The sequence below is a fragment of the Anabrus simplex genome, chromosome 1 (assembly GCF_040414725.1).
Source record: "Anabrus simplex isolate iqAnaSimp1 chromosome 1, ASM4041472v1, whole genome shotgun sequence".
NCBI classification, from domain to species: domain Eukaryota; kingdom Metazoa; phylum Arthropoda; class Insecta; order Orthoptera; family Tettigoniidae; genus Anabrus; species Anabrus simplex.
In genome coordinates this window covers 924,599,416-924,619,575 of record NC_090265.1, presented here as the reverse complement: position 1 = coordinate 924,619,575, position 20,160 = coordinate 924,599,416, and the positions used below count along the sequence as shown (strand labels likewise).

At 38.4% G+C, this 20,160-nt stretch overlaps 1 protein-coding gene across 1 annotated transcript in view; it reads left to right on the top strand.

Moving 5' to 3' along the window:
- Nucleotides 1–20,160, top strand: part of iPLA2-VIA (calcium-independent phospholipase A2 VIA) — a 142,903-nt gene that overhangs the window by 84,598 nt on the left and 38,145 nt on the right. The window contains exon 10 of the mRNA XM_067136657.2: nucleotides 16,912–17,083. Within this exon, the coding sequence (XP_066992758.1) occupies nucleotides 16,912–17,083 (172 nt within the window). The remainder of the gene's footprint in view (nucleotides 1–16,911; nucleotides 17,084–20,160) is intronic.

Below are 20,160 nucleotides of genomic sequence, written 5' to 3'. Positions count from 1 at the left end.
AAAAATCTTTTTGGGTCTTATCAGATCTTGATCCCCTTTAGACAGTTTCCTGTCATGGGAGTCTATTGCCATACTTACTCACGTAATTGGCGCACATTTTTTATTAAAAGTATAGGCAAACATTTGTTGTGTAAATTATTTGCATAATTCTGGCATATCAAAAGTTATTTACAAAGAAAGTGAGATCCATTAAATACTGTATAAACATACCCATTAAAAAAAATTGACTGTCATTTGGCATAAAATTGTCTGTTTTCTTCTGAACAGTCAAGAGCATAAGATTACTTGTGACAAGTTGAATACATGGGTTTGAAGTGACCTATGGGTACTGGAATGATGTTCTTCCCATTGCCAGCTGATAATAGCATCTAAAGTAAAATAAATACCAACTAGAAGACCACTGCTGCTCTGCAGCATTCATTATGAATAGGTGAAATAATGTGTCTTGATATGAAATTTCTCCATGCATTGTCCGGGTACTTTCTTGAAGGTTTATTTTTAGGATATATATTACTTGTTGTTAATTTTGTGAGAGCCTCCATGGCTCAGGCGGTAGCATTTTGTCGTTCTAGATTTATTGTTGTGTGTTTAATTATAAGTTTTTAGTTTTAGATTATTTTGTCTCGCATGGAAGTTTGTCCTTGTTGAAGCCCATATAGTCTGGGAAGTAGCCTGTCCTTTCAAACAATTAATAAAAATACGAGATAATTGTACGTGTTTATGCATCGTGCTATAGATGTAATGTACACGATTCCAGCTGTCATTGGGACTGTCACCAATTTGCTTCCTAAGAACTGTGTATTCAATACTAATCTCGGTCATTTGGACATTTTCTTTTTCAACCTGTCTGACTCCAATGCCAATGAAGGCTGAACTTGGACTTAAAAATAGCATCCAGAGTGTCGCAGTTCATCTCAGCAATCCCGAAAAGTATGAATTTGTCACTAATATTGTAACCTTTGTTACATTATGTTAATACATGATAATGATCAAAGAAGGAAATTTTGAACTTGAAAAAACTTATTTTCAACCAAAGCATTGCAACACAAAATATAAACAAACAGGTTAGGAAACATAACTACAGAATAGATGTGGGAAGTGGAATGGAACTTGAGAGGTAATGGAATGTAGCTTTTTGCTATGAAAGAAAACTGAGAGGGTAATTGCCCTTAGATTAGAGCATTTTATTTTAAAGCAATATCATTTTCAAAACAAGAACAATTTAAAACAGAACTCTGGCAACATAATCAAAATGAAACAAAAATATTGACATACCTTGAGACATGCGCAGTGCACTAAAGAAATTTTCATAAATTACCTGTTCTTTGGCACTAAATTTAAACAATCTATAACTTGTTCGAACAACACATGTTGATTAAATACTCAAACAAATATTGAAATAAAACCAAACACGGAGGTACTGTGAAATTGCATCATAAACTAAAACACTTCAGATAATGGGCATAGATTTTCCGTGCGTATGAAAGGAAACACAGTAATACCGGGAGGCAAAGCCGAGGGATAATTACAACTTAGTACAAAGATAAAGAAAAGGGTATTGCCTCCAAACAAAATGAGAACACACATGAGAAGCTAGACCATTTGGCGTAGAATTAGCAGCAAAGGTGAAATTCAAAGGTGAACTCCTGCATAAGGAAAGAAATTAAATTTTCACATTTGAATGAAGTTAAAAATTGAAATATGAAAGAAACAATGCTTACCCTAAGATGGCCAAGGTTCCCAATCACGGACCAAGGATGAGCACATCCGCTTACTAAGATGGTCCGATGATCAAAGACATAGACGCTATATCGCTCCCATCAAAGAAGCCAGGCAAGATCGTGAAAATGGATTTGGTGCAACCATCAAAGAAAACACAATCAGAATGCAGAATTCAACTTCGAAATTCACATTCACCAGTCACATTTAGTTTTATTTTCTCCAATCAAAATACTCTTCTTTCTCCCTGACTCAGTGGGAATCGAACGTACTAGAAAAGTTCACACTTTGTGCAACAGAAAATGCGCTTCCGAAACTGTGCGTGCTAGTACAGGGTGTTGCACAATAATTTGACTAAAAACAAAAATTTTGAAATCTACAGATTAAATGATAATGTTTGCTACAAATAAGAGTTTTTAAAACAGTCAATTTAAAATGTTCTGTATAAGTCCAACTTTATGAGATCAAAACAATTTTTCCAAGTCCAAAATTTCAGTCCAACACTAAAATCTTACACCCGAAAAGGAAATGTGTACAATAAAATGAGAAATTTCAAATCAATTCCCACTGCTGTCATCATACTGTCACAAATATTTTTCGATTAATTTTTCATGCCATTCCTTCCCAACCCCCAACAGTAAAGGTGCGGGGGTGTTTTACCCACATAGTATTTTTTTCTCCAGATAGTAATTCATATACCGGACGAGTTGGCCATATGGTCAGGGGCGTGCAGCTGTGAGCTTGCATCCGGGAGATAGTGGGTTCAAGTCCCACTGTCGGCAGTCCTGAAGATGTTTTTCCGTGGTTTCCCATTTTCACACCAGGCAAATGCTGGGGCTGTACCTTAATTAAGGCCACAGCCGCTTCCTTCCCACTCCTGAGCCTTTCTATTCCCATCATCACCATAAGACCTATGTCGGTGAGATGTAAAACAAATTGTAAAAAAAAAAAAAAATTAGTAAGTCTTATGTGTATCTAGTTTGATTGAGAGCTGTGCTGGAGCACACGCATCCATAATTTCGGTCATTTTGAACATTTTATGCTTCGCCCTTTTTCATTCCCGATGCCATTGGAGACTTATTTGTCATCCACAGTGTCACTCTTCATCTCAGCTATGCCGAAAAGTATGGATTGGACATAAATATTGGTTATTTTCAGTGATTTTTTTTCATGTCGCTCCTTCCCAACCCTCCCACAGTATTTTTCTCCAGATAGAAGTCGTATGTGTACCAAGTTCAGTTGAAATTGCAGGTTTGCCTATAGACACCTGTCATTTTTAATCGTTTAGCTTCACCGGTAACTTTATGTAAAGATGTTACTCCTTAACTCTGTGAAACCCACTAGCCTAAGTACAGAATGTATTGCAGGATAGGGCGATTCTTCGCCAGCAATTATTGGAGTGGTCATTTAGTGGTTTAATTTTATGTTTACTCAAAGTTGACTGAAATTAGAGACCTATCAATGCCTGATGATTCACTGGCAGGAAATTCCGGAAGGAATTCCGGACTAGTATAACAGCCGGATGGACTGGTCAAAATGTTTTTAGTAAACCATAGTAGAAGTCCGTTATAGCGAGAAATCACAACTGCGAAAATTTTACTCACTATAGCAGATTGTTGTTATATCCGACTTTTTGTAAAAGTGGGGGTAAAACCCCACACACATTACAGTTGGTATGTAACGGCAATCCGTTTGTTCAAAACTGGCATTTTCGCTGATTTTCATACTGCGTCCTACTCGTAAGTTATTTTTCTAATTCCGAGACATGGACGCGGATGTTCCAGTTTCATTCTGAAGAATTGGAGTAGTATCACTCCAGTGGCTTCTGTGGCAAACTTTTCAGGTGTCTTATTCAGACAGATTAACTTACCTCATATGTGTCATGAAAACATATTTCAAGCAGGAGTAGAGTAATGATAACCTTTTCGCTATAAATTACTCAGGAATAGCCTTTCCGAAATTCAACCAGATGCGAGAAAATATAGTGTAACCTCATATTGCACGTTCCTCATTAAGACAATTTCTCACTTTTCATATCGTAAATTCAAAGTCCTAATTCATGTTGTTTTAAATCTATTTAAAAATACCTCATTTATCGCATCACAAAATTTCATTATTACCTCTCAGTACGATCACATTCTTCCCAGGGCCGATGACCTAGATATTAGGCCTCCCTAAACAACAATCATCATCATTATCATCATCATTCCTCCCAGCCCTGAAATTGTTATTTATCATCCCTTGTTAATATAACGTGATTTCCAGCACAGATTAGAGCACTCGCCACAGGAGCCAGGTCGAGGAAAGTTATGCAAAAACAGGAAATGGCCTTGAATTCCCGAACTTTAGAGAGTAAATTTTAGCTTCGGAAAGCAAGCCATTAGTTCAGAAAATTTCAGTTTTGCTCTGCGGTTTTCATTGATATTGCTGAATAACCCAGTAAGTCTGTCTGTGCTTATATTTTGCATTCTATTCAGAAGTTAGAAATGTATTCTGTGTTGGGTAATGCAGTGAAGGGCAGCAAATATTTGTCGCATGATAGACTACGTAAGGATTAGAAACATAATCATGTGAAGTTGACTAGCGTGGTGCATATTTGTCTTGTGGTAGCCCCATTATAGATACAGCAAAAGTTGTGAAATCGTTTATTAATGGCGACAAATCCAGTAAGTGGACAGGGATCTGCATCTTTCAGCGGTGGCACGTATGTTGAAACTCTCACAGTCTAGTTTCAACTCAATTCGATCTAAGTGTTATCGCATTCAAGATGATGTTCAAAGTCATTTCTCTCGCACATGGTCAAGTTTAATCACCAAATAATTCATGTTTGAAGAGTGTGATCTGCTATAATGCGCTGATATTTTTACAGCACCCCACTGCAAATGTTTTTATATTTATCAGGTATTTTACACACCTTTTAATACACTGGTTTATTTAAAATGCCCCAGTGGGAAAGGTTTTCATATTTTCTCTTTTTTTCTTTTTTCATGCCTTTTAATACTCTCTTCGCATTTTCAGAAACGGTAGATAACCTGTATCTTTCTATGTACCCATACCTACACAACGTAAAATGCTTGCACGTCGGAAAAAGCATATCAAGTGTTTATATATTCGTGTTAGATAGTTTTGTCGTCGGTGTGACATCCTAACTGTTGCAAAACCTTCAATTATTATGTTTAATATATTTGAATTATGTTTTATTAAATGGTAAATTATCTTTTATTAAATGTTAAATATAACTAATACATGGTTTCCCTATAAATATGTATTATAAATTTGTATGACCTCAAATACGTATGGTGTTCAAGTTTAACCTCAAAATGTAGATAGTCAACCTGGCAGAGGTGTGGAATAACGGTTGATCCCAGAGTAATAAAAGACAGCTACCATAATTTCATGGGAGACTCGAGAAGTATCCTAAAACATTTCTACAGACATCAGAGTCTCTATTGGGTAGGACAAATATATCTACGCAAATATCAGCCAGCAACTAAAAGCATCAGCAGGAGCTCAAGCCTTGACTGGGAGGAATTCAAGAAAGAATTTGTCCAGAGATTTGACTCTGAGGTTGTCCAAACTTCGGTACAAAGAAAGTTCCTAACTGAAGCACAACCCAGTAGAATGAGAGCAGGAGCTTTCGTAATTCAAAAACTCCAGCTCTTTAATAGAACACTGCCCGGAAAACTAGCTTGGGACCGTTCGAGTCGGAGCAAGGATGGTTCTGGAAGAAGGAAGAAGCCCCAGATACATTACACCTGGCTAGAAGGTAAACATATTGGTCAAATCTATAGTGACGATAAACCTAATCCACCCCACCCAGCTATTAACTTGACGATTAATGACAAGCCTTCCATTGCAATCCTTGACACTCAAGTTTCACACTTGTTTGTGAAAATGAATGTGGCAAAATTATTAACCCTTTCCGGCCCTTAGCGCCCGAAAGCGCCCGACTGTTCATTTAGCCTTCCGGTCCTTAGCGCCCGAAAGCGCCTGGCTGCATTATCTGCATTCGTCTGCGATCTGTGCGATAGTTTTTTTTATTTTTTCTCATCAGAGAAGTGTTTATAAGGCATTTATGAACACGCAGTGCAATCTACAAGTCTTGGGGAATAAAGGAAGAGAGATAACTGGTCTTGAACTTCCGCGAGCGCGGGTCAGCTGTTTCGTCCGTAAACATGGCGGGATTGAATATCGCGTATATTGAAACTGAGCTGAATATGGGCGAAAAAAGTGACACAGAATCCTTGAGTAGGGGTGCAGGTGAATTTTTAATGAGTGAATAATGTATCAATGAAGATAATTTTAGTGATAACAGTGATATGAATGAAAACGAATATCGATAAATCGGACCTGATGGCGATGCCACGGCAATTCAGGTAACACAAATATTACGTTTCGTTACTCCGAATGATTAAATGGATGATGTTGAACCTGCGCATAATTCGGAAAGAGTATTAGGGGAAAGAGATTGTTTTTACGTCTGTTAGGAGGAGAAAAACTATTCAGTGACATAGCCTATTGCGCATATAACAATGCAGGCTTCAAACAGTCGCATTCCGGTAAGATAAAAACAGAATGGGAAGACCCTTGCCCAGATGAAATAAAATCTTACATATATGGGCATCATTCCACTTTCAAAATCACGTGATTATTGGTTTTGAGGGATTCAGACAACACGGGAATGTGACAAATGCAGACTGTCTCTGTGTCGAGTATCACGAGGAGGGGGGGGGACACATTATGACTCAATAAACAGAGAAATGGATGTGATGGTATATTTTCTAATGTTATTGAAAATTTGAATTCATTGTGACCAATAGTTTTTACTGTATTTAATTTTTTCTGAAACAGTACGGTCTGTTTCAGTTTTTGCTAAATAATAGGTTGAAACCTGGGGATAAGCGGAGTGAAAATGCGGGCGGGAAAGGGTTAAAACCTGTTCGTCCTGCTTAGGGGGCAACCCATGACATACATTACAAGATTGAGGGTTGTACGTTTCTTCAAGCCAAGTGCTCTACTGAAGTCTTAGATATACCGGTAAAGGTTGTCAACCGGGCGAGTTGGCCGTGCGTGTAGAGGCGCGCGGCTGTGAGCTTGCATCCGGGAGATAGTAGGTTCGAATCCCACTATCGGCAGCCCTGAAAATGGTTTTCCGTGGTTTCCCATTTTCACACCAGGCAAATGCTGGGGCTGTACCTTAATTAAGGCCACGGCCGCTTCCTTCCAACTCCTAGGCCTTTCCTGTCCCATCGTCGCCATAAGACCTATCTGTGTCGGTGCGACATAAAGCCCCTAGCAAAAGAAAAGGCTGTCAAGGATTTGATACCTGACATAATATTAGAACATGACTTCTTAACTGAATATGGGGTAGTGATAGATTATACAGCCAATGAAATATTCTTTGGTAATAAAAACAGAATTAGGTTGGCATGGGTAGAAAATAAAGCCTTTGAGTCGGAAACTTTAGAAACCAATGTATTGGCCGAATTGAAAACAAGGCTGTTGAGGTTGGAGGAGAAGGAAGACTTTGAGAAGTTGCTGAACAAGTTCTCTGAGGTCATTATTGATAGAATCGGATTTACCACAACGGTAAAACATAAAATAATTTGTAAGGATAATGCCCCAGTTAAACAACAGCCATACCCACTTAACCCAGATAAATGAAAATTTGTAATAGAAAAAGTCAAGGAAATGGAGAACCAAGGATTGATTGAACCTTCAGTATCAGGATGGGCTCCTCCAATAGTACTACCTAAGAAGAAAAATGGTGATTACCGACTTCATGTGGACTTACGTCAGGTAAATAACAAGACTATATCAGATGCCTATCCCATGCCGGATGTCCGACATCCAATAAAGCAGGTGAGTGGGGCAAAAGTTTTCAGTACCCTCATTTTGAACTCTGGCTACTGGCAAGTGGAAGTCGAAGAAGAGTCTCGACCAATGACTGCTTTTTCCACCCCAAGGGGACTCTATCAATTCAGAGTCATGCCCTTTGGTCTTAAAAATGCTCCAGCTGCCTTTATGCGCCTGATGGACGAAGTCTTATCCGGATACACAGGCGTATTTTGCCAGGTCTATCTGGACGACATCCTCGTGTACAGCAGGACGTTTTCGGACCATTTGGAACGCCTAACTAGAGTCTTAGAGAGGTTGTGGATTCACGGACTTACCTGCCAAGTCAAGAAGTGTCAGTTCGCATCACAGTTGAGTATTTAGGTCATGTATTGACGGACAAGGGGTTGGAGAGACAAACTGAGAAGAACAGGGCTATTGAGGAACAGGAAAGGCCTCGTACGAAACGCCAGGTACATCAATTTTTAGGCCTCTGTGGGTGGTATATTAGCTTTGTACCACACTTTGAAACGAAAGCTGCTCCACTAACCGACCTCCTCAATAAAAACATACCATTTAAATGGACCCAAATGGAAGAAAGAGCCTTCCAGGAAATAAAAAGATATATTTGTGACGCTCCAAGCCTAGCTTATCTGGATAGAAGCCGGGAGGTCTGCTTGCAGACGGATGCGAGTGACATTGGTCATGGGGCTGTACTGGTCCACGAGAGAGGAGGAGGAGGCAAGGATATAATTGAGTATGCCCGTAGGAAACATTCTGCTCCCAAGAGAAACTATTGTACAGCCGAGGAGGAGGCATTAGCAGTTGTATGGGCTGTTGGAAAGTTCAGAGGATATCTCGAAGGAAGGAAGGAAGGAAGGAAGGAAGGAAGGAAGTTCAGACTCTTTACAGACAACTCTTCACTTCAGTGGTTGAACAGAGTTTCTGGAACTAAGTCCAAACTGATGCGATGGGCCTTGATCCTTGCCGATTTTTACTTTGAAATTTGTCATGTTCCTGGCGTAGCCAATCAAGCTGCTGACTATCAAAAAATCCTGAGGACGGACAGAAATCAATCACGAATTTACCAGAGAGAAAGATTCCTCGGCCAACTAAAAAGTATACAGTAACAAAGTTTTATTATGAATCCACCTGTTCAATACATTATAATGTTGTCACATTTAAAATATCTTCATTAGTTAAAAAGTTATATATGGGACATGTTGCGCTCACTTGCAGAGCATCATCAGCCAAATCTGAATCTCGAATAACTGTTATGTACGTAAATAATGACTTGTCATCCTTTAGCATTTTCATCCACTCACGAATGACTTTTTTGAGTAGGCAGTTAAAGAGGATTGGAGATAGGCCATCCCCTTGTCTAACACCTGTTTTGATCTCAAAGCTCTGGGACAGTTCTGCTCTGAATTTGATTCTGGCTGTAGTGTTGGTAAGAGTTGCTTTCACTAGATTCAAGGTTTTCTTATCTCGTCCAAGTTCAGCAAGTGCCTGGAAGAGTGACTCCCTATCTACTGAATCGTAGGCCTTCTGAAAGTCAACAAATGTTGCCGTGTAGGGTGAAGTGCTTAGGTTCTTGTAAGTGATGATGGTTTTGAGGTTCAGGATTTGTTTGGCGCATGACCTTGACTTGCGAAACCCAGCCTGATACTCTCCCTGTAATCGTGCATTATAAATTTGTATATAGTGATACCGGGTGAGATGGCGCAGGGTAGGCCAGTGCGGCAATCGCCCGCTAGATCGCTCGACCACTGCTTCTTGTGTGTACAGTGTGTACGTGAGAACAAAAGCTATCTGTTGGATGTCACATGGTGCGAGTGATTTCGCCTGAAATCCTGGATATTTCTGGCAAGTATGTCTTCTCTGCCTTCAAAGTTTTGCTACGGCATGATATAAAAGCCCACTGACTGGGTTGTTCAAGCTAAATTAACTTTGCATTTGCACAGGCGGGTGACTAGGTTAGTCAACGACTATGCTGGTGTGATATACGCCATGTTGGGCCAACACAGTTCCCGCGGCAGGGGTGCGCCATCTCTCCCCAAATGTCGGATGAGATGGCACGCTACATTTCCGGGAGAGTTGGCGCGGCATTCTTTGAATTTCCATTCAGGTGTAAAATGTGTTCCATTCTCCGATCAGCTCCTATATGTATTTTGTTTAATTCTGTGTCAAATTATACTAATTATGGAGAAGAGAAAGCAGCCACAGCCTAATCGAAGTTTGTGGTACATGCCTTTAATGCAGCTTTAAAGCGTAATATCTCTAACAAAAGAGAAATCTCAGCGAACGAAAAGAACAAAGTGCAAAGAAAAATTGCAACCACTACCACAACGGGAAAGAATAGGAAAGGAGAAAAACCTCATTCCAATGAAGCAGCCAAAATGATTCCAGATGGGCAAAATAATGCAATATCTGATGATTGCAACTAGTGTGTGGAGTGCTGGGAGAACTATCATTTTAAAAAACGAAGGATGATTGGATTAAGTGCACCATCTGCAACAAGTGGCTGCATGAATTGTGTTCAGTGTATAAGAACTTACGTGATGATTGCAGAGAAGAGAGAGTAAGCAAAAACATATCCTAAAAGGACTGAGGGATAATTCTTGAAGTTTAAATAATTGATTTATCAGTGGCCAAGGAATAGCAGACAAGTGAATGTAAATGAAGTAAATAAATGTATTAAACCTGTAATCATAGTTCACTTCTTAATTTCTTCCCTCCTTAGCGTATCAAGTACATAACGCCATCTCACCCGGATACTACGGGAGAGATGGCGCAGGTGACACACTTTCAAATAAACTATCTCTTTTTGCAATCTACTTACATTAAGACCATGTCCTTCAAAAGGCAGTGAGGAGAGACATAAGGAATGACGTCTAGCATAAAAATAAGCTAATCGAAATGTAGGCGAAGACTTGCTGCACGATCATTACAAAATGTGCGCCATCTCTCCCCGACTTACTCTAACCTGAAATATGTATTGTGTATAAGTTTAACCTCAAAATCTAGATAGTCAAAAGCTGTAGAAAACTGTATAATGTTCGTATATTAGGTGTATTCTGCTATAATTTGGTACATATGAAGGGTTCTGGAAACTTACTGTAAGGTTTATTATCCAGATACATGTAGAGGCATTAGGAATTTTGGAGAGATTTCCATGCATATTGGTAAACAGTAATCGAAAGTTTGAGCTAGATCCATTACTGGAGTACTCCATTCAACCAGCTGTTTCGAGTGTGTTCCATTTAAAGTGTTGTAAGAACCTTTCCAGAAATCGATAATTCTAGACGGTTGATGAAACAGTATATATATCAAGCTGTCGGTCAGTGAGCAAGTCAGTTCAAGAGAGTGTGTGTTATAGTGAGCGAGTCAGTGTTGTTGATATCTATACTTGTCAGAATCGACTTCAGGGTACTCCGCTATTAAGTGTTGTAGTGTCACTTGCTGTTGTGTGTTGTGACTTACAGTGACAAAGTAGTTTATACAAGGAAGTGAACGTGTCCTCATGTGATATTTATTTATGTCAAATAAAATCGCATTTGAGTTTTCTTGCAATATCTTTACTTGTCCCCTGCAGAAATGCCTAACGAGGCTCTTTTTAATAAACTAACCTCCGAAATCAGTCATCCACTCTGCACCGTATCTTGAGGTATATCACATTCTTGCTTAATTTCAGTTCATAGTTTTAAAATTAAGCGATCATTTACTTCAGCATTTATTTCTAATGAGTTAACTACTGCTATCGGCCTTGTTATTTACGCATTTGATACGAAAACATGTTCTCTTTCATTTCAAATTTTGCTTATATAAGACCAGTCGATGAGTGTTATTACTAATGGACTCCGATATTGCCTTAGAGTTCACATGTCGATGAGAGAGCTCACCAGTGCACATAGCGAAAAATGTATACCGAAGATGATTGATCACACCACACCCCCTGCGGGTGGGGGACGCACATGTAGAATACACCCGCGGTATGAACTGCCTGTTGTAAGAGGCGACTACAAGGGGCCTACTCTTGATTTGTACCATCATGCGGGGAACACCATGGGTTGCATGTACTTGCGAGTAGTATCACTAAATTGGTACGAAATAGGTTTGTGATTAGTTGCAGTAAAAAGCCTGGCCTGGTGGTTTCCAGTACCCGTGTGTCGTACCCATGTGAGCAACACCGCGGGTCTGGGCGTAGCCTGTGAGTTGTACCGCTAGATGAGCGGCACCGTGGGTGAGCGTTGCCTGTGATTGGTACCCACTATATGAGGAACACCACGGGAATACCGGCGCCCGTAACTAGTACACCTAGGTGAGGAACCTTACCCGTTTGCGTTGGCTATGAGTGGCGCCATTGTGTGAGAAACACCATAGGTCTGCGTTCCCTGTACGAATTGCAATACTTGTGAGTAGTACCATCTTGTGTGGACCACCGTGAGTCTTCACTACTTTTGATCAGTACCCCAAAATGACAAATACCATGGTTCTACTTTACTCGCGACATGTACCATTCTGTGGGACCTTAGACGTGAATTTAGCACCCCTTCGGACATCAAGCATCATTGTGCTTTATAAATGGTCCGTTGGTCAGTAATACTATTATTCACGATTTTTTTTGTGTCTGATCCACTGTTTTTGTTTGTTTTTGTTTTTTGTAGGGTTCATGTCCATCCATTCATTCTTCATGACATTTTTTATTTTTATTTTGGTCAGTGGATGAATTTGAATTTTTTGTTATTACATTTCGTACCATTAGGGGCCGATGACCTCGATGTTAGGCCCCTTTAAACAACAAGCATCATCATTATCAGCATCGATGCTTGATCACATCCAGTATAATCGCTGGAGTGCATAAATATTGATAATGGAAAAAATGACGCATGCTTATCGCTCGTAATAATGGATGCATCAGTGATAGGGTTCTCGCTGTTACCGAAGGATAATACACAGTTTAGTATAGGGATTTTCAAGGGATGGAAAAAAGCTGCCGTTATAACTGAGTTATTATATGCCGTACTCGCTATAGCGGACTTCTACCGTTATAACTGAGTTCTTATTATATGCCGTACTCGCTATAGCGGACTTCTACTGTATTTTAATATATACATAACTCTTATTAAAATATTTTGAGATTTTCTAACCCTATGTGGGGGGATGTACAGTGAAACCTCGTTAGTGCGCTTGATACGATCACATTTTCCTAGCCCTGAAAATGTTGTTTGTTATTGCTTGTGAAGGAAACTTGATTTCCAACTCGGATAAGAACACCACAGTAGCTTGATAACGAGAAAAGGCCTTGAATTCCTGAACTTCACAGGATAAGTGGCACCTTTGGGGAGCAAGCCACTAGCCTCAGGAATGTTGGTCAGTAATACTATTATTCACGATTTTTTTTGTGTCTGATCCACTGTTTTTGTTTGTTTTTGTTTTTTGTAGGGTTCATGTCCATCCATTCATTCTTCATGACATTTTTATTTTTATTTTGGTCAGTGGATGTATTTGAATTTTTTGTTATTACATTTCGTACCATTAGGGGCCGATGACCTCGATGTTAGGCCCCTTTAAACAAAAAATGTGATCTGCAATGATACTTTGATATTTTTATGGGCCCCTGTACAAATGTTTTCAAATTTGTTGTGTGATGTTTTTCACACCTTTCAGTGCACCGTTGTTATTTTATAAGCGCCAGCGGGGAAGGTTTTCATGTTTGTTCTCTCGTTTTACACATCCTTTTTTACTTTCATCTTTAGAAATGGTGGATATAGTTTTCTCTTTACCTACGGATAAACAACGTAAAAAGCTCTCATCTCATAAAAAAATCTTATCTAGTGTTTCTATATCTATTTTAGTTTTTATTCATATATTCAGTAGTATGTTTTCTCACTTAACACACACTTTTTCCTCGTCCCCTGCAAAAAACATCTTAACGAGGTTTTATTGTATTAACTTTTGCTTGCTCCTGTGGTGGTTAGTGATGTGATGAATTGTGTGTTTATAGTAATATTAATAATCATTATTATAATTTTTAAAAATTAGCGTATTCACCATCCAGAGATATGAGACTTTCATACTCACGTTGGTTTTTGAGGGGAAGGCAATAAGACTGATCGCCAATAATAAAATCCTTATAATTATCCCAGTCAGCAACAGTTTTTGCGACAGTGTGTAAACGTAACTCACGACGATATTCATTTTGATATAAACAGTACAGAACTGCTCTAAATAAGCAAATTCCATCACCTGTTATAGGTATAATCCATTGGGTTTCCATGACAGGAAATTAGGTGGACAAAGTTTGTGACAGAGAAGTGAGATGACTGAGCTCAATAGCTGCAGTCACTTAAGTGCGGCCAGTATCCAGTATTCGGGAGATAGTAGGTTCGAACCCCACTGTCGGCAGCCCTGAAAATGGTTTTCCGTGGTTTCCCATTTTCACACCAGGCAAATGCTGGGGCTGTACCTTAATTAAGGCCATGGCCGCTTCCTTCCCACTCCTAGCCCTTTCCTGTCGTGTCGTCGCCATAAGACCTATCTGTGTCAGTGTGACGTAAAGCAAATAGCAAAAAAAAAAAAAAAAGTGAGATGGAAAAGACAAGTAGGAAGGCGAAAATTTGAAATGGGAAGATGTAGAGGAGCAGAAACTACTCTGGTAGAAAGAAATGGCGAGTGCTTGTTCACCTCACACCTGGGAAACTGGACCTGGAAAATAGTGATAATGATAAATGTTTGTGCAGTCAACGTGAATTACTCTCAACATAACATGACTGACTGCTCGGTTATGTAGACTACAGTGGGAAGACATCATAATGGACGGCGCATACATGTGTGCCCTTTAGAATTTCCGTTGCGCACATGGTCTTAAAGTACTGTCGAGTGCTTTAGCCGATCATAATGCTGTTTCTTTAATAATTTAAAAATATACCACAAGAAATTTTATGCTTTTAAAGACACGCTACAAATCTTCAGGCCAAGAGCTTTCATCAGAATGCTTTACGATGTCAATTGGTTGAGCCGTTCTCTCAAACTCACGGTAACAAAATTCAGCCTAGTGTTTTAAATATATAGATTAGCCAAGATACCAGTCAGTGCATTTATAATGGCATACTGGCAACAAAAAAAAAGAAAATCCATACCTTTATATTATTATGTTATTCATCATCGCTACTGCAGGAAGAACTGTTGCTGCTGTCATCACTTGCAACTTTCTGGAGCAAATCATCTTCACTCCTGTCTAATGTGTTCAAGATTCCCATTTCCTTGAAACTGTTTTCAGTTATCTCCGAAGAAATTATGTCCCAGGTGCACAAAATCCACTGGCAAAGAAGTTCTTCCGATTATTTCCATATCTTGCTGGCTGGAGTAAGTTTTGCACACTTTCCGCCATTCTGCCCTGATAGAACTTTCATACATCGACCTTGGAAAGCTTATTTACTTAAACGTCCAAGGGTTGAAGTATGGAGGTCAGTCCACCAGGAATTGCCACCAAATTGGTTTTCATAGTTTCTAGTAACTTCTTGGTATTGTCCAACAAGAGAGGAACTGGGCATCGAAGGAGGGATCCAGGCCAATTTTCCCAAACTGTTCATATCTAGTCATGTACACAAAAGTGGATCCCTGTGGAAATTTTACTTTTGGCATGGTTTTTCATTTTAAAACCACATACAACTCAAGTTTTCTGCCATCAGCTGTTACTGCAAACATTACTGTGCATCTCATATTTCTCTAAGAAACATTTTACCTCTCATATAGATTGTTTCTATTTTGTGGCATATTGAAGGCGACTGAATTCTAATCTGCATTTCCAATTTAGGAAAGGAGATGATTGTTCTCTTTACACTTAGCTATCGCAAAACAACATAAGACGATAATCTTTTGGTTGAAATCGTTCGACATTCTTGACACAGTGATGTTCTTCGTCACAGAGAAACTTTACTATCCAGTCTCAGCTTACCTTAAAATCCAAGGCACTAATCTTGTGTGCTGGAGCTATTTCACATCCCGTAAAGTATAGTATTTCATGAGAAACGGCATATCCATTGCACGCAACATATCATGTATTTCAGAAGTCCCTCTTCTGAACGCGGAAACTTGCTAGTTTCCAGGCCACGAGGCACTTTATCACTGGTTAGTTGCTTGCTTGAAGTGTTTTTTACTGTTTCTACTTGTGCCACACACGCACTATAACACTGAAAACTTACGCCTGCTGCCCTATTCCCATGAATCTTGGCATAATTGATTACCAAAGTTTATATGATTCATTATTACTTGCATACTCTGCTCATTGTGGATTTAATAACAGGCAGTTACAAGATCATAGAATACATGTGAATCAGTGGCACAGAATATAACTTCTTAACTGATGGCACAGAGCATTACTGTGTCAGGTCAGCTCTGACACACGCACACACTGAAATAGTTAAGCGTTGCTGTCTGGAATTACCAGATTTCAAAGTAGAAAGGCTGCTACTTACCGCGTGCATTTTCCGATACAGAAGTGCACAGTAAATGCTCGAGAAAATGGGTACATCAAATATGGCGAGTGGGGGAGGGGCGAAGAATTTCCCCACTTTGAAGAAAAAAGTTGGAGTGCGTAAATTATGTGATGGTGAGAATTACGCAGGTAAATATGGAAAATCAACAGTATTTTCTCCATACCACTTCATCAGAGTTAATTCCATTTTAACTCTTATTAAGTACTGTATACTGATCTACCCAGTATTGAGATACATAACTGTGAACTGAAATACTGTTTTTATACTTGGTATTTGCACTTTTGATCAATTCCTGTGCCAATCCAGCATGTGTAGCCTGCAAGAGATCTCATCAGCCTCATTTCACATACTGTTTATAGTCTGCATTCCTCCTTACAGTCCATCTCTCCCAAGACTGGGAACTGTCTTTAGGAAGGTTATATACCAGCATAGTCACTAGTTGCTGAGTCTCTGAATTTTACCCTTAAAACCACAATCATAAGCATCTCTCAATATATCAGTCTTGTGTTGGAGATCTGATGCTTTGAAAAGTTCTCTTTAGGCCTTTATCTGAGAGTTGTTGGTATACCCGTATTTTCTACCAGGTGATGTTGCAAGTTTGCATGCAGAAAGCCATTTCCATGGTTGGATTTAAGATAGTGAGACGGAAGCAATGTTGGGAAACAACTATCTACCTACCTCTTTCACAAGTTAAGATTTTCAGATATAACATTCAAATTATAAACAATAGTAATCAACTTTTGTACTTGTAGCTGTAAAAATATATTTTGTGTGCTGTATTTTTTAAAAAGAACTAGGATAATGATGTACTTTTTTAGCAAATTATCTACATTCAAAATATTCTGCTTCATTTTAGGGCATATGGTCGCTTTCTGGATGGAGGCTTAATAGCAAACAATCCTACACTGGATGTTTTAACAGAAATTCATGAGTATAATCTTGCCTTAGAACAAGTGGGTCGTAAAAAGGAAGTTTGTCCTCCCACTGTTATAGTCTCTCTGGGTACTGGCCTGATACCTCTAAATGAGGTATGTATACATTTCTCTAATAGTCTATTTCTATGTTGTTGGTTTTTTATATATATTTTTATATTATTCTCTTTCATTTTTTTTTTAAATACCTATATATTCATAACATAGCCTCTGTATACTATAATAAGATCATAGTTTAACAGATGCAGGGATGGAATATATTCCTGGATAAGAGAACTCACATCTATAAAGTGCTAACAGCTTCTTTGGAGGGTGGACGAGCAAATTGTAGATGATAGGGCACTTGGGGTAAAAAAAAATTGCCACAAAAGGCAGAAGAACCAAACATATGGTTAGTGGCATTAGAATTCAGAAGGCAGGAAACCATTGCATTAAAGACCCTTGAGGTACCCATAGTGTAGTTTACATGGCTTCAATGTCCAATATAAAATTCAGTTCCAGAGTAATTCACCCAATTGGATTTCTGGGGTGGGGAGAATGTTGAACGTAGAAGCATTGGAACAGAAGAAATTTACACTGTTGGTGAAAATAGGTACCTAGAATGTTCAGACAGTGTACTTCACAGTTTAAAGCAAGAAACTCAAAAGATGGTTGTAGAAATTATGGGAAACTGTAAAATGAGATGGCCGGGACACCGTCAGTGTGTATCTGGTGGTTATACATGTTGGTGCTGTACCGTTTTCATCGTCCTGATAACGAGATAAACGGGGTCATACGGCGTTAGAATTTGCCATGCACGCGAGAAGATTCACTTGGTTGGGCTATACATTTTTTTTTTAAATATACGGACTCAGAGAATCAAAGGGGCCGTGGTTATCAAAATAATAAAATACGGGTGCAGAAAGTCAAAGAAGCCGTAACATGTTGGAGAAAAATGCTGATTTGGCGATGCAGACAGGCCATGGTTTCGGGAGTTAGATGTGTGGACCGGCAGAATCCATGCGGCCGTGATATAAAGAAAGAATAGAATCCATTTGGGATTGTTAAAAAAAAAAAACAGTTTGACAATAAAAAAAATTTCACTGCAACGGGGCGAGATTTTCTACGCAGAAGAAACCGTCGTATTTAGAAGGGAGAAAATTAAGCTAAAGAATTAGTACTTCAAGCGAATCTTAAAGGATCACACCAAAATCTAGCGTTTTACCGAACAGATTAAATAATTAAAATCAAGAGAGAAGTAGTTTAAACACTTCGTCGGTAGCCGTAACTCCAATTCAAACTTCGTGTATTGCATTAAACGAGATAATATCTATACACTGAAGATATTAACGACAGTGAAATTGAGAGCTGACTAGATTGTATTCTTAAACTCTTGACACTAGATTCTATCGTTGAAGTTCTGATTTGGATTACTTGTAGAAAAAGTTACGAATTAGATCCTGAATAATATATTGCAGAAGACTATGTCCCTGATCCTAATGACAATGTTCAATATTCTGTCGCATGTAATCATCGCCGTGATCATGAGGAGCTAAACTAGAGATGGATCTGACAACCTGACGGAAGCCGCCCTGCCGATGCTGCTATCCCGAGCCTGCTATCCCAAACCTGTATTCCAGTGCATAATCATGACGCAGTAGATGTCCAGTGCCAGCCCGCAGGCCGTGGATGATCAGATGGAAACCTAGCCCGGTCTAGTAACATCGGCAAATGACAGCTAAGTTCCGATATTTCTTTTATTGGCAGTAGTAGTTAGAAATGTTAGAAGTAATATATAAATTAAGCTGTGAATTTGTAGTGCAAAAGTTGTTATTCGTGTCTTCGAGAGAAAATTCCAATCGGCAAAATCTTCGCAAAGAGTTTAATCTGGTTCATTGATACGTGTGGACGTAGGTATTCTTCAATAATGTATAATCAATGCCAATACGTAGGAATGTTTACAATCATATATGCTGAGATTTAAGGTGATTTTCTTCCCGTGTTAAAATGAAACGACGTATTTAATACGGTAAACTTTAACCGTAAAACAGAAAGAAGATAATAGTTTACGTGTTATTAAGACTTGGTTGCCGATTCACCACAATTACATGTGAGTAAATATGAGCTTACGTTATTCAAATATGTATTTATTTTTTCATAGTAACGTAAGTATTTGGTGATATGACTGAAAACTAACCCAGTTATGCAACGTCGTAGTTTCAGTGTGATATGTTGAAATGTTATGCCGCGGGGAAAGTGATTGGTAGATAAGGTTATGAGAAATATGTTGTGGAGAATATAGATATGAATATTCGTTGAGATACATGTGAATTTGAGTATGGCGCGATATTATGATATTCCCAAATGATATATGGAAGGGTGTATCCATATTTGAAAGTTGTTGGTAGTAATTATAACTTGTTACTAACCATTAATATTATTTGATATTTTTGGGTTAGATATAGGTAAAAATACGACGTTACGTAACATGATGTAGTGGTAGGCTAACCGGAACTGTCTTCAAAATACAATCTATAAATGAAGTATAAGTAAGGATAAAACTTGATGTCTTCTTAGAAAATTTCAAACGGGATAATGAATATTATTTGATATTTATGGATGAAGCCATATTTTAAAGGGAGAAATGTCTTCTTAAATTTTATTCTCTGCCATAGGCAAATGAAATACGTCACCAGCTGTATTCCTTGGGATGTTATGAAATATTATTCGGACCCGGATGCGAATTTAAGGCACGTCAATGACATCGATTGATAGTATATCATTGCTATTATATAGTACCTACCGGAGATATTAGAATACTAGATGGTTAGATTTACATATTAATGACATGATAAAATGATTGATATATATATTAATTTTTTTTTTTTTTTGATGGAAGATAATTAATATAGCTGAATAGAGCTATTGCTTTGGAACTTGGCTGACATTGCAGATGTTATAAATATACATTTTTTTTTTTTTTTACAAGATACATGAAGATGGTATAAATATTTTTTTTACAAGGAACTGAAAATAAGTGCATTCAGAATTGAAATTAAGTTTATTTTGTTTGATTTATCTAATTTATTCAATCCATGTAACTACTTTCATTTATTCAATCATCTGATTTGATTAACTTCTTTAATTCATTTAACAGCTACAATTTATGAATGTAGGCAAACTTTTCTTTGTTT